Here is a 16,246-nt window from a genome sequence, read left to right on the forward strand (position 1 = left end):
AAAGGATGGATTTGTGTATGTGCACACGCATGTGTGCTTATGCATGCACACATGCATATGATGTGTGTCCTTAACTTTGCACACGTTTTCATATGAAAGTGAGCCAACAATATTTGTTTCTAGATAGTATGCTAAAATACCATGCATTCCATATCATCTTTCATCATGATTTCAGATTTATGTCTTTAGCATATCATCAACTCAACATCATTCCCTTCATCACATACTCACCTTCATAAATAATATGTTAGAACTTTGTGGCTACATATCATGATGCCAAAAAATAGAATATCCAGCCCACTTTTATAATACTTCTTGCCTATATTATGTACATCTTCCTTGATGGATGTTTGTAAGGGTATCTGTAAGTAATAATAGAATCAATTTTCTCCTTTTTGCTTTAAATAAAGCTCTAATTAACCAAAGCAATACTTTAAGTACTAAGTAATAATTCTCATACATAGAGATGTAATAAATATTGATCTATTAGTTTCTTGACATCTAGAATCAAACAATTATTTTCTCAAATAAGAAATCCTAGGAGCTCAACCTTTATGAATACTTTTTCTACATTTCAAGCTTTGATTTAAATACCCTTTTTGTACTAGATTTTTCCTCATAAACCTATATAACTTTTATAGATTTAAAATTTTATAGACCCTTATTTCTATTTCAAAATTCAAATCTCCTATTTCATAAACACTTTCATATGAATTTTTATATGCTATCTTAAAAATTACCTGAAGACACAATTTCTTGAATTTTAAACATTATATTAGTTCTCTTGTGCCAGGCTTATCTTTTGTGTGTGTATATCATCTCAAAAGATACTATAGAATAAAATGAAACATTATGAAAAACACCCTTACTTTATCAAATTATGATGGTGAATGAGAGATTCAACAAACATTAAGGGAGAATTGGGGTCTCCAAAGGGCCCCCAATTAGTGTTTCCTTAAGGTGGCATGTGCATAATAAATGCCAAAGGAAATAGGTGGTTTCAATTGGAAAAACCATGGTTTGTGTTGAAAGAAAACCATGGATTTTGAGGAGAAAACCACCAAGTTGGGGGAGGAAGAAGCATGTGCTTCCACGTGTCCTTGAGCACCAAAAATTTGAAATTTGCCCCTACAAAGGTCCAAAAAAGATATTTAATGCATGGCAAGTGGCCTTGCAAGTGGGAGGAGGGAGGAAATCCCATGAGAGTGACATGTGGCACTTAGCTTCCCAAAGTAAGGACCAAAACAGTGAGTAGCCCCATGCGACTGCCACATGGCACAACCCGTTGCCACCCGCCCAAGATGCCTACCAAAAATTTAATACGCGACTGGCATGCCTGTAGGGAATGGAACCCATAACCTCCTGTACATCATTCAAGAGCCTTGACCACTAGGCCACCAAGCCAATGTTGACACTTCTCCCTACCACGTGAGATATAAAATAGCCCTGCTTCTTCATTTGGTGGATCCTTAAGCATAAATGCAAGGCAAAACCATGTATAGTCTTCTAAAACCACCTTGTCATCCTTTATGACCCTTACACATAGGATTGTATTAGGGAGACTAATCTTTTCCTAATCCATTCCTTACAAGGCCCTTTCAAGACCCCAAATCTCCCCTAATGATTAAATAATCACATAAAAATAAATTATATAAGTCTCCTTGTAGGGCATGTTTGATATAGTCAAATGTATGCAAACAGATGCATCTATCCTTTTAACAATAGAACTGCACAAATTTTCAACAATTGTAGTTAAATAATCTCTTTAATAAAATTTAATTTTATTTAGCAAATGTCTATGGATGTAGGTTGGTATTTTCTTGCACTACATGGGAACATGTGGAGGTGGACTTGCACTTTCTTTTATTGTTTGTTGGCCAATCGCATTGGCAGTGGTTACACTTATTCCAGTACTCACAACTATCGGTACATTGTATGGATACACTTATAAAAAATATTTATTGAAGTACTCTACAGCAATATCCCAATCAACTCTGATCGCTAAAGAGGTTAGTAAGTTTCAATGATTTTTTATATTGTTACATATCTTGGAAATTAGAATAACATAACAAAGAATCTCTTTTTTTAACATATAATGCCCCTTGAATGATGGTTTTACTATATTATGCATTAATACCCATTGGACCTTTAGTTAGCATAAAATGGGCAAGGAGGGCTAGAGAGGTATGATCTCTTTAAAGAATCCAATATGGCATAGATTTACTAGGTATAAATATTCCTAGTATAAATTGGTAAACTCACACAATGGAGAAATTCTGATTCGGAATGATGGCAAACAAAGTTATTAAACCATGTCATTTCCTTATACCAACAATGAGAAACGCATCTTATGATCTATAACACACAAAAAAAACATCCACATGAACAATTATCTTTTATATTGATCAGGTAGATATCTAGTGTCTCCAAAATAGTGTCCATAGTAAAGATTTTGTTTTTTTCCCTTTTTTCTTCCAAAAAGTGTACATATAAATCAACTCCAAGACAAATGATAAAGTTTTTCCATGTTACCTTGCAATATGAATAGACTTATGTTGGATAAAAATGTCATTATCTTCTCTATCATATCAAGCTGCAATTCTTTAGGAGTGTATATGTATGTGTATCTTGCAATGTAACATGTCTTACAATGTCTTGTCATGTCAAGCTATACTACTTTTGGAAAGTACATGTATGTATGTACATTCACACCTATGTATTTAAAAGGTATATGTGTGTGTGTGTGTGTGTGTGTGTGTGTGTGTGTGTGTGTAGACTTCAGGACTAGCAGCTTCAGCTTATTGGTCTAGGATTATTTCCTCTCTCTCTCTCTCCATCTTTTGACCTCAATCAAAGTGTACCGTCTTCTTTTACCTCCTCCATGGATTGACACTCATGCAAATGCAATTTGGAATTTGCATAAATCCCTGCCATGGTGGAAAGCAAAGCTTAAAGTACTCTGGAAACTCAAACTGCCTCTTAAGCAAAGGCTTTTCTTTTGGAGATGCATGCTTGGAATTCTTCCTTTGGGCAGCATTAGTTAGAGCCGCATTGCATCAGCTTCTTGTCCCAGATGCTCTCATGCCCATGAGACAGTTCAACATTTTCTATGGTTCTGTCCTCACTCTAAGATTTTGTTGGACAAAATTTCAAGTTTTCTAACTCGAATTTCAGCTCATAGGTTTGGCAAGTTCTTTGGATGTTTGGCATGCCGGTCTATCTAAGTTCTCTCTCTTTCTTCATTGGGTGAGATTCTGGGCTTTGTCGATGCTTTGGCACCAACATAATCAGGCTTATCTGGCTATTTATTTCCCTTGGCCTTATGAGTTTTTTCGAGCCTCGCTTAGTCAATCCCTCTATGATGCCAGCCACGAGGGAGATTTGGATCACTCTTCTCTTGAGTTGTTTTGCTATTGCTTTTTCTCTTTATGAGACTAGACTTCACTCTCAAGTTATGCTCATTGTAAATTGATTTTCATATAATATACAAGTTCATATTCTCACCCCAAAAAAAAGTGTGCGCATGCGTGTGTGTGTGTTTTTTTTTTAAGGTTTCCCACACAGTAATATATAGTATTATAAAAATGTGTGTGTGTGTGCGTGCGCGTGCATGTGCACATGCGTGTACGTGTGCATGTGCGTTCATGGACACACACGCATGCATGGGCATGTGCACCACAACATGCACGTGTGCACATGTGTGTATGTAGACATACATATATATGGCTAGAACTCAATGGTCTTTACAATGTAAGTTCTTGCATTGATACCATGTATCAATTGTAAGGATTTCTTGGAACAGCATGAATGAGGTAACCATTGAAAGATCGTAAATATATACATGCATACATACGTAGGTGTGTGTGCATGCGTGCACGCGCATGTGAGTAGATGGAGGTAGAGCTTTGATATGGCAACTTCAACTACAAGGCCCTTTAGGGCTCAAACAACTTGCTATGCCACACTCCCAAGTTATCCCTAGTAAGCCTTGCAGGGTACCCCTAGCCAATCTACCACCTCTACCAAGCCTGCCTTTCAATCATGACCGCTCTCTAGATCGCCTTCAGATCCCAACAACCTCATCCAAGCTGCTTTATAATCGAGACCCCTATCTAGTTCTCCTACAGATGCCATGCCAAGGTTCTCTCTCAAACCATGGTTCAGTTCACATGAGGATAGCCTTTTGGGGTCCTTCCTTGTCGTGCAATCCCTGTGGACAGCAAGTCCACTTGCATTCTCTTCCCTTCTTTGTTTTTTGTCGCCATGCAGGCATTCTTTACCTGATGCCCGCTTTGTGTGAGTGTGGTGTGTATTTAGGGGGCATATCTTGGATACTTTTTGAACAGTGTGTGCCTTACATCACCATCTATGTAATCAACTTGTTTCCTCACCTTTTGCTCTTTTTATAAGCCCTTTCTTCCCCAATTGTAAAGTCTGCAACAGCCACTATCTTATGTGCTTTCTCTTTGCTCTTATGTGCTTGCTATTAGTTGCTTTTTTAGATATCTTGTTCATTAGAGCTTATCCTTTGGGCCTTCCAAACTGTGTGTATATAGTAGTGGTTGAGGTCAACATGGCTACCACTCAGATAGACAAGACCTATACTTAGGAACGAGCATCTTAGAGCAAAAAGCAAAGATATCCAATGGGCCAAGATGGCCTTGTTCATGCCTCAAATGAGGCATAGCTAGTTTTTGAGGATATGCATAAGGGGCTTCAAAGATACTAGGAAAGATTGGAAAGACCCTACCCCTACAATGGGCATAATTGTGGAAGTTGATGAAATCATTGATGCGGTTAGGAGATATGCCAAGAATGATGTTATTATCTTTTTCGTATGTTGTATGCATATTGCAGTGAATGTGGAAAAATAATTATTGGGAGGAGGATGCTTTGTGCAAAAAGTGCATTATGCGGTCAAGGGTTTTTTTTTACAATTATGGTACATGAGCAGCATAAACAAATGCTACTAGAACACTCTCCTTTTGATTATGCAAATGGTACAATTGCTCATATGGGTTGAGGTTGTGGATTTCCCTGAATGCTTGGAGAAATTATAGCATCATTGGGCAAGGTGGTGTACCCACCCCGTCAAAATAGATTCCACTTATTGTGGGACACAGATGTCCCAATGCTAGAACCTTATTCTATTATTGTCAATAATGTTTCAATGGACAATGCATTCTATAAGCTTAAATGGTGCGTGTTTTGAATGCCAAAAACTCACAATGTCCCCTGGCTTTATCTTTGCTTGCCAAAGATGCATGGGGGACTAAATATTCTAAATATCATACGGATGTTCTAACTCGTAAGGGGACTATGTTGTGTCAATTCATACAAGGTGATCAGCCTTGGGTGTACATAATATGACATTTGCTTTTACATTTGTTTATTGCAACATTTGGTCACTTGCAGCTTACTCAACGGGATTTTCTCCTAGGTCACATTGATGGCAGAATTAAGGATGCCCTTTTGTCACTCACTCGCTTTTTAACTGGAAGCACACACTCTCTCGTATTAAATGGAATGGCCAAAGATTCTCTTGCTGGAAACTCTTTGCATGTTGAATGCCTTCATTGGTCAAAGGTGTTTGCACATCCATTGGCAATACAAGAGCCCACTATTTGTACTTTATTTGGTCCAAGTTGTGGGTGATGTGCTTGATAATGCTGGTATGGTATCTTTTCCTGTAGCAATCAGACAGTTTGACTTGGGACAACATTATAGACACCTATTGCACTTATTGTCACAAATGCTTCATGACTTTCTGCCAGTGCCTGATCTTGAGATAATGTATCGCCTCACAGACTAGGCTCTTCACTCAGATGATCATGCTTGTCAACCGTCGTCGTTAGTTGATGTCTCTTGCATCATTATATAGGGTTCCATTGCCTCCTCCATGGATTTCTATTCATGCAAATCGCATCTGGTCCATCACCCATGCTTCTCGATGGTGGAGGAAAAGGTTGTAGCGAATTCGGGCTTGCAAACTCTCTCTTCATCAATTGATTTTCTTATCGCATGTTATGCTTGGGGTTCTTCCATTTGGACAACTATTGGCTTGCCAACATATTGCTCCTACCAATTGTCGACGGTGTCTATCCTACGGGAGTCTATGCCTCATCTATTTTGGCATTGCCTTAAATCTCATGATTTCTTGTTTTTTCTACAGCAGCATCTTCAAGCCTGTTTCCCCACTGCTAGCTTTGGCAACCTATTCTGGCTTTTTGGGGTTTATCCTGTCAGGCAAGGGTATGATCTTTTCTTTCATTGGGTTCGTTATTGGGCACTACGGACTCTGTCGAAGGACAAAAACCGTAAGGTCTTTAGTGACCCGTCCCTAAGTATCACTTCTTTCTGGCATCTCTACGACAATCCTTCTTTGACTACTTGCATGCGCAAGATCTTCATTATCTTGCTTCCTTGCCATATAATTTTTAATGATGTAGCTGCATGTCCCTTGCTTGGGGACTGTTTGTTATAATATAGTTTTCACCAAGATAGATAGATAGATAGATAGAGACAGAGAGAGAGAGAGAGAGAGATCTTCCTCAGGCCTATTTGGAAGTCTTATTAGTGTTTCAAGTTTTTAGTAGTTCCACCACTCTGGGACAGCTATGAATGTACATTCTTCTTAATGACCAGTCTTTTTACCCACAAAAAAAGTGTGTATAGAGAGAGAGAGAGAGAGAGAGATGGACGGACAGACAGAACATAAATCACTGTTTAGAGCTATCCCAAGTGTAAGATTCTTTTAAATTTTACTGCTCAATCTTTTGTCTGTTTTAAATGATATGTTCACATAGGATTGCACTATTTTTTCAGTTTGTCTACATAGCATATAAAGTTCAAGAATGTTTCTATTGTTAGCATGGCATTGAGTTATTCAAAAGCACCTTGATATTTTGTAAATCAATATGTAAATGAGGGCACCTTTTCAATTCAGGCCATATCCCAAGTGCGTACTGTTTATTCCTCTACTGGGGAAGGCAAAGCTGTATTTTCTTTTACAAAAGATTTGCAACAGGCAATGAGACTTGGCAAGATGGCTGGATTGACAAAAGGTGTTGGTTTGGGTGCAATACTCGGAGTAATCAACCTTTTATGGGCAGTAGCAGTATGGTTTGGTGGATTTCTTATAAAAAAGAATCGATATGATGGTGGAAAGATCATTGCAGCGGTTTTTTCTGTGGTCCTTGCTGGAATGTAAGTTGAGTTTCATACCTGTCCATCCCCTGATAGCTTTGTCTGAAACTTGTAACGGATTTAAAGAATGCTTTGGCAAAAGAAATGTATGCAAATTGGAAAAAATCAAACGAGGAGTTGGTACCTGGGAAGCATTTCAATAGTTTCTCAAACTGAAAAAACGGACCAACTCGTGAGAAGACTAGATTCGTGCAAGCTGCTGCTCCCCGCTCCTCCTGCTGCCCTTCCTGCTCCCCTCCTTGCTGCCCCCTCCCTCCCCTCCTTGCTGCCTCCTCCCTCCCCTCCCCCCTACCTGCTGCTCCCCCCCACCTCCCCTCCCTCTCTCCCCTTCCCTATACCCCGCGCTGCTGCCAGCCCCTCCCCCGCGCAGTGCTGCAGCCCCTCCCCCCCACGCTGTTGCCCGCACAGCCCCCCCCCCCCGCTTGTACTCTGTTCCCAGAAGAAGAAGTGCCACCTGCACAGCCCCCCGCGCTGTTTCTTCGCTCCCCCCCCCCCCTCTCCTCCACTCCTCTCCTCTACCTTCCCCTCCTCCTCTCCTCCTCCTGCCCCCTTCCCTTCTCCTCTCCCTCTTGCTGCCCTCCCTTTCTCCTTTCTGACGACTCCCCCTCATTCATTCTCCCTCCTTGCTCAATCTTCTCTCTCCCTCCCTCCTTTCACCCTCTCCCTTCATCAGGTGTACCCCCTATTTTTTGGGGGTCTCCTGGGCTTCAGGAAAGCGGACGGAGTTTCTTTGTGTTTGAGTCGGCATTGACGAATGGGTACCCATTCAGTCACTCCCTTACCGCATAGTCACTTTCTCAAAATACGAGCTGCAGCAGTTGCAAAAGGATTTGGAGCATGAGTGTTCCATGACTCTCTTCGCACGCATCTTTGGCTCCCACCCCTCCAGATCACAGGCTAGAGATTGGATGCTTGCGGCGCTTCCTCGGGAGCTCGCTCCCCACCTTAAAGGTGTACGTTTGTTGGGACGAGGTTTCTTTCAGGAGTGCCTAGATTCCCCGAACGTCATGAGAGACTTGCTACAAACTGGGTTTCTCTTTCTAGGCTACAGGAGGATTTTTTTGTTTCCCTTTCAATTGGGCCTTGACCCAGTTGAAGAGGACAAGCACGGAGTTTCCGTCTTCATCAGGTTCCCTGGTCTACCTTCAGTTTATCACCGGCTTCTTTCAGTTATTGGCGAGAGGTTTGGTGTGGTAGCAGAGATCCCCCCTCTTCCTGGTGAGCCTTCGTCGGCTGCTGAGGCGGTCAAGATGGATGGGGTACCCAGGGTTAGGGTCATTGTCTAAGACCCTAACATTTCAGATGACCACATCATGCTATAGCGACCCAATGGGTCATTCTTTCGCCAGAGATTTGAGGTTGCAGGTCGTCAGGACCAATGCAGATCTGCAGATCCTCCGGGCACTTCGCCAAAGATTGCCCAAAGAAGAAGAAGAGGCCAAAAAAGCAACCAGCTCGTACTAGGTTACGACAGAGATCAAGAGAAGGACCTAGCGCTCCACAGGCACCGCCGCCTTAGGTAGATGCCCCCCCTCCTCCTAGGGCTACCCGAGTCCCTCCTGGACACCGCACTAGCTCTGGCCCCCGGTCGCGAATAACCACGCAGATCGCTGAGAGTAATTAAGACACATATGTTTGGGTCCCATTTGAGGCCTCCGTGCATCTGAATGTCCAAATTTACCATGTGATAGTATTGGTAATGATCTCCTAAGCCGAGTCTATGGAGGGGCTTAATGTCTGGTCCCATTCTCTCATGAAAGCTTCTTTCTTGGCCTTGGCTGCACGGGATGAGCCTTGACTCTGTTCCAAGTGGCCATGAGGGTGTGTATAATAACCACGCAGATCGCTGAGAGTGATTAAGACACATACGTTTGGGTCCCATCTGAGACCTCCGTGCATCTGAATCTCCAAATTTACCATGTGATAGTATTGGTAATGATCTCCTAAGCCGAGTCTACGGAGGGGCTTAATGTCTGGGCAAGGAAATTGGCATTGAATCCAGAGTGATAAGTTGGGAGTCTCCCCTAACAATGAGAGTGGCCCTGTCCAAATCCGCTCTCTCATAGAAGATCTGCGGACGAGGCTGAGTGAGCCAGGCCATAGATCCCCAAATGACGTAACAGTTTCCTCTCCTCATCCTGCCAAACAAGTGTGCAATGCCCTACCAGATCCTCTGGGCCTCTCTGCGCTGCCAAATGCAATGCTATGGGGCATCTTGGGCAAGTAGGGTCAGCTCCAAAGGTCTGTCTCCAAATGTTGATGGCAGTCCACTGTACTGGAAGAGCTAGAAGAACAGGGAAATCTCTCTTTTTCAGTAGGATCTCTGCAGGGTCAAGGTGATGCCAAAGGACTCCCAATGTGCTCTCTGAGTTGGCCTAGAGCTGGCCTTGCCTGGCATCACTGATCTAACACCTTCCACCCAGCGAACAGCCTAATGTTCATGCTCTTCCTTCCACATTGGAATACCAACTGCAAAGAAGAAAGAATAAATATAAAAGTGAATTTATCTTTCTTAGATAGTAGTAGTATCGTACCATAGAAAACCATAAAAGTTCTGATGACTGCCAAGTCAGACCTTTAGCAATCTTGCTCCAATTAGAGTTGTTGCACTACCCAAGGAGCACGGTTTCCTAATCATAGGGATGTAAAGTGGAACCTTGTAATGGAACACTATTCTGCAATGTTTTTGTTAACGAGCAGGATGGTCCCCCGTTCCTTGCATTTTCATTTGATTTCATTTTCTAGAGTATTCGCATTTCACATACTAGCATTATTTAATTATTGCATTTGTTCATACAACTTCTGTTGACATTTGTGAAGGCTTAAAGATGAAGGCTTGAAGATGAAATTGAAAATTCGAGGATCTCTGATACGTTTATATCTTTAGCCCATGATTTTGGGTTCCTATTCCCCCTTCTCAAAAGGGTCAGCTCCCTAAACTGACATTCTTAGAATAGGAAATATGAGGCATATCAAGGAGCTCAAATCGGCTAGAAACAGATGGGTGTTAATCTTGTCTGAGGTTCGTTGACTGCAACTCGGTGTTGGTAAAGTATGGCCCTAAAGCCTAGGATTTGAGGAACCATCTTCATCCATAGTGCCAACTCAAAATCACACGTGCATTCCAACCAACAAGAGGTTTGAGGAAAGGTATGCTTCAGTTTTCGAGAAAATAGCAACTCCAATAGGTATGCAACTCTGGACAAGATCATTTAGGGCCTGAATACTTGTGACTGACCATGAAAAATCATGCGCACACACAAATGCATCTATTCTCTCTCATTGAAGTGCAACCATCTCGTATCGTTATCAACACACTTCTTATGCCTCACTTGAGCAACCTGCATAGATTCCCTAGATCGACTCTTGTTTGCTGTTTTTAACATCCAATGGCGTGGTTCAATCCATATTGTTAACTGTTTATTTCCTCGAGTAGGCTCATCCCAATGGATAAAAGCATGGTGCTATTGTGGAAAAACTTTGGAGGTCCATGTTAAATTCATAAGGCCTCTATAAGTCATTGCAAAAGTATCGTGATACATTTCCACCCATTCATTCACCCTCTCACACTGTCCACCTATCTAAGGGTGGTACGGGTATAGGGATGGAAGCCCATTGTGCTTAAACACTTTATTAATAAATTGCTAGGCTGTTCGGACGCTGACGATTATGTCTTTTACAAATCCTCCCAATAAATGGTATTATGTGAGTATGTCCATACAAATGAGTCAATTTTGATCCCATTGTAGCCAATATTGTACCCAAGAGAACCAACCTCCATTGCCAACTGATGCAATGTCAAAAGAAGCGTATCTTCCCACATGCACGATATGCTCTTGCTTCTTGAAAATGAAAATGCAATCAAAGAAAGCCACTGAAAAGAAAAACGAGGGGTCGTAGTACCTTATCTATGAATGACTAAAATGTGGTAGGTACATTGTCCAATCCAAAGGGCATGACTTTAAAGTTTGAATTTATGCCAACCACTCAATGCAAAAGTTGTCTTATATTGACTCTCCTGATCAATATCTAAGCATGTCCTTAACTTGGAGCTCATCCAACGTCACCCTTATGGGCATCTAATTGAACATCCTTATCCTATGTGCTCAACTCTATAGCAAGTGTAGGAGGGTTCTTAATAGACTTCTAAGTATTACAAGAGTTTTTGCAAAGGTCGGCCTTCAAAGACTTTCAACACTTTCACGGGTCAAGGAATCTTCTTCTTGTATAATCTTGTTTATTGTGGCTCTATGTCTATTTTAAAGCTACATTAGGTAGTGAACCGGAACCCTGAGAAGCATACTGAAAAGGATTAGCTTCTTATAGCATGCTAAAGGATGGCCACTTATTGCATTAATTTTCCAATATGATACCATTGGTCTTCTTGGAAAGAAACTAAGCTCATTCAACAAATCATCACATCTTGGAATCAGAAACCTTTTCAACCATGGCCTTATTTATATCCCTATGTTAAATGCACATATTCAAACTAATATACTGCCCATTTAGATAGAGGGAAGTCAAAATAATAGAGAGTATCAAGGATTATACCAAATATGATGGATGCAGAGGTGTGACCTAGTAAAAAGGAGTTGTATTAAGAATGTAAAGAACGAAGTATGAACTAACATGCAAGGCAAATAGTCTAGTGGAATACTTATGCAGTCTTGGGTTCAATTTTCGCTTACCATTTTTAAGCGTACATCTTGAAATGTCCAGGGATACTGGAACTCCTATTTCCCACTCAACTAAGTGGGAACTGGATTGGATTTACGAAATGGAGCTCCCTATGGAGTAAACATGGGTTGTGTATAGCTATGTCAACGATGGGAGGTGAAAACCTATGGTGAAACTTAATACCCAAGGTTCTCTTTGAACATGTTTAATCATAAAGATGATAAGCACTATGGATCCTCCAATGTACAAAGCACCATAGATGGAAAATATCCTTTTTAAACCCGAACTACGGCTTTCTACAAAATACCAGAGGATCATCATGAGTCTCATATAAAAGAAAGAGACACCATAGTTTGCATTTACTTTTTGCAATCTTAGTGCACCAATCCATTCATTGCTCAAGCCCATTCATTTGTAGAATGTCCAATAACCTTACCTTGTGCACTCTATATTAATGGCGTGCATCCTCACAATGCCTATAATTTCAACTCAGTGACCATGTTTCTTCAAGTACTTGTATCGTTTGCCTAGACACATCTATTGCTCGAAACCCATCTTAGAACCATTACATAGCTTTTCATTAATCTATCAAGAAAATAACCTAGGGAAAACTATTCGTGGCATTCATTCCTTTGATACTTTTAACTTATAACCAGGTCCACAAAAGCCGACATTTCATATTCCTTGTAATCCTATGCGCACTTATCAACAGATTAGTGAAACAGGCCCTCTTACTTTGATTCTTGCCTTTCAAGCCTACACATGCATGAAGTTGATGTTATAAAGCAAAGTCTTTTGTAAAGGAGCCTACACATGCATGAAGTTGATGTTATAAAGCAAAGCCTTTTGTAGGAGCAGAGCCTGAAGATGAGATAGAGAGTGAAGTGTTGGCTGCCATCTTCTTTATAATGTTCTGAAACTGGGTGAATACAATACATTAGACATGAAAGCTACAGCTTGTAACATAAACAAATGTCCACTACCACTGGCAAAGTAACATCCCAATTTAATTATCTTGAACGTGTGACACAGATTGTGAAGCTTTGTGAGACGTACAAACAAAGCGATTTATCCATTAATATGCCAAGTTCATATCAACTCCCCCATAGGTGAATGGCTGGCTTTGCCATGATGAAGGTTAGCAGTAAAGAGTAGAGATATTCCTTGAACTATTATATGTTCAAAGAGAGGATAGGCTGATGTTCTGCTAAGGATTGAGATCCTCTCTAGCATTGGATCACCCTGCTTGACACATAGTTGCAAGTTCAATACTATTTTGTACTCTAGTCCCCCTTAGTCTAGTAAATAACTCTGCATAGCAACACACCTCTTAAGATAGAAAGAGTTAAACGCAATATCAGCATGTGTGTGTGTGTGTGTGTTTTTTTCTTGTGGCGAGTTTTGTTGGGAGTTTTCCCGTCTAGGCAGCTTATGGCACGCAGACATATTGCTCCTGCTGTTTGTCAGCGATGTCATGCTCCGTGGGACTCTGTGCTTCATCTCCTCTGCCTTTATCCGCATACTCGTGATTTGCTAGGTATCATTGGACAGTATCTGAGAGCTCGTTTTCCAAATGTTTCTTTTAGAAATTTATTTTGGCTCTTTGGCATTCATCCACGGCGACCGGGTTTGATTTGGCTTTTACTAGGGTTAGATCCTAGGCGCTCTGGACTCTATGGATAGATCGCAATCATAGGGCCTTTGGTGCTCCTCAGTTATCCACTTTCTTTTTTTTCTGCAAATCTTTGCAACAATCTCTCTTTGATTGCCTGCAAACTCACTACACAGATTCTGATGTATATCTTTCTTATAGTGAGCTTTTCTATTGATGTGTTGTCCAGCTTTCCCTTTTTGGGAAGCTCTCTTGTAATATAAAGCAACGAAAAAGTGTGTGTGTGTGTGTTGTTTAATTGTACTCAAATTTTCTTTACTGTACGATTCCTTCAAACCATATGTCAGAAATAAGATAGAGATAATGAACAGCAAGTTGAGTTTTTCATTGCTAAATTCATCCTTACTTTGGTTGTTAATGAATTGCATTTTTTTAGGCCTCATTGTTGTTGTTATTTGCTACCAAACTCTCAGTCCAAGTCATGATGCATGCTCTTATTCCACACGAAAATTTTTAATATAGCAGGTTGGTGAAAGAGGTGTCCGGCTCTCTGCAGGAGAAAAACAAAGAGTAGCCATTGCTAGAGCAGTATTAAGAAAACCCCCTGTTTTACTACTGGACGAGGCAACTAGTGCTTTAGATTCAGAATCTGAACAACTTGTCCAAGAGGCTCTTGAACGTGTTTCAGATGATCGCACTACTGTAGTAGTAGCTCATAGGCTTTCAACTATACAGAAGGCTTGCCAGATTGCTGTCTTTAATGATGGAGAAATTTCTGAGATGGGATTTCATGAGGAACTTGTGCAGAATGGATTGGGTCATTACAGGCAACTATTATCTGTACAGGAGTCTGCAAAACCTTTGAGCTTGAATGCAAGGTTCACATCTCACTATTGATTTATACAATTAGGGATATGTGCAAGCATTGTTTGTCCTATCAGTAGGCTGTTAGGACCACTAAAAAAAGTTGGCTAGGATCATGTGAGAATGTGATTGAACTCCAAAGATAATTTGTGTTGATTGTGGAATATGGATGCTTGACAAATTTTGTTCTCTTTTATGTTGCAGTCGTGAATTGCCACTTGCAACTTCTGCAGATCAACCACTTGCAGATGCACAAGCAAATGATAAGTTCTCACTCGGAACTCAAGTGTCATATACTACTCATGGACCTCTTGAGGTTGGTGCAGCTATGCCTAGTTCAGAAAGAAGAGAATGGAAAATCTGTCTGAATTTGCAGATGATGCTTAAAGGGTCCACAGTTATCAAACTCTGCAAGCTCGCTGCTCAGGACTGGTCATCTGTTTGTTTTGGAACTTTTGCAGCTGCTATTTCTGGATCCCTTAACCCATTATTTGCTTCTTTCTTGATAGAAGTAGTCTCAGTTTATTATTCTCAGGATACAAATCACATCATGAGAGTTGTCAGTCGATGGGCAAGTGTATTTGTAGGCTTTGGATTACTTGCAATTTTGACCAGCACTATACAGCACTATTTCTATGGAATGACAGGAGAAGTTGTTGGCAATAAAGTGGTACAGAATGCATTCAAAGGTAATAAGGTGCTGTGATAATTCATTAGTGAATGTACATGGCCAAGGTCTGAAAAAGTCTTATGCATGTCAATGTTTTACTGACAGTGATTCTGAAGAATGAAATCGAATGGTTTGATAAAGAATGGAAGCAATGCGATCATAGCAAGGCTAGTTTCAAACTCATCTCTTCTAAAGGTGGCAATTGGTGACCGTGTTTCATCTCTCGTACAGTATGCCACCTCCATTGCTCTGGCCATTATCATTGCCTTCCAGTTGCAATGGCAGATGGCCGCTGTGACTATTGTTACCTTTCCTGTGGCCATGATTGGAGGATCACTTAAGGTAATAATTTTGTGCGTTTTCACTCTCTGTATGCATCTGCTAAATGCCAAATGTACATTCTGTTTGTGTCACTCCCACAAAGGCTATACTTTTTTTCGCACAATAACATTTTTAGGCAACCATGGATTTGGGGACGAATAGTGTTGGTATCTCACAGTTTACAGCGTATGATAGTCACTTAATTTACAGCTTGCTGGGGTAGAAGGTTTAAAGAAAATGCAACTACAAGTTCCCCTCCCAGTCATGCCCTGCCTATGTGTAAGAGAGTTGCCAGCCGATGGGCAGGACAAGGAGGGGGAGCACATAGGCAGGGCATGACTGGGAGGGAAACGTCCCGAACTAACTTTAGTTAGTTTATACCTAAGCTGGGTAATGTATATTACCTAGGTGTAATGGGAATTAGAAAGAGTAAATAACCCTCACGACTAATGATGTGATAACTAGTGTCTTAGGGGAGGTATGGGGTGAGTCATTGCCTTGCTAAATATAGTTGTAGGGGCTGTGGCTGTATAAGTGGCTGAGCTCTCAATATTCAGGGATCGACGATTGTGGATCCTGGACTCCTCAAAGACGGACTTTTGAGTCTAGTCATGGCTTAGGTGGTGGGTTACGGTGAATGGGACACTACAGCTTCCTGTTGCCAGCCAAGACGTGGAACCCTATATCGTCAGCTCTTGAAAGATCGTACGTATCTCAGGGTCTATGGCAGGGAGGTGAGCCTGACACTTGGCTATTTTATGTCATCATTCTAACCTCGTATCTTCCTAGTTGGAAGCTTTACCAAAGGTGGTGGTGTAAATCGGGCACTTAATTTTGGTATCAAAGCCAGCCTTTGAAAGGAATGCATTGCATAGAGGAGAAGATCACTCAGCGCT

General features: G+C 41.1%; 1 protein-coding gene across 1 annotated transcript in view; it reads left to right on the forward strand.

Moving 5' to 3' along the window:
- LOC147882070 (ABC transporter B family member 1-like) overlaps positions 1-15,970 on the forward strand; it is a 22,373-nt gene extending 6,403 nt beyond the window's left edge. The window contains exons 2-5 of the mRNA XM_087401511.1: positions 14,021-14,373; positions 14,564-15,056; positions 15,171-15,371; positions 15,908-15,970. Coding sequence (XP_087257637.1) covers positions 14,021-14,373; positions 14,564-15,056; positions 15,171-15,371; positions 15,908-15,970 — 1,110 coding nt within the window. The remainder of the gene's footprint in view (positions 1-14,020; positions 14,374-14,563; positions 15,057-15,170; positions 15,372-15,907) is intronic.
- Positions 15,971-16,246: the final 276 nt, after the last annotated feature.

This window comes from Dipteris shenzhenensis, chromosome 30 (genome assembly GCF_047967505.1).
Source record: "Dipteris shenzhenensis isolate YYH24624 ecotype China chromosome 30, Dip_SZ_1.0, whole genome shotgun sequence".
Taxonomy (NCBI): domain Eukaryota; kingdom Viridiplantae; phylum Streptophyta; class Polypodiopsida; order Gleicheniales; family Dipteridaceae; genus Dipteris; species Dipteris shenzhenensis.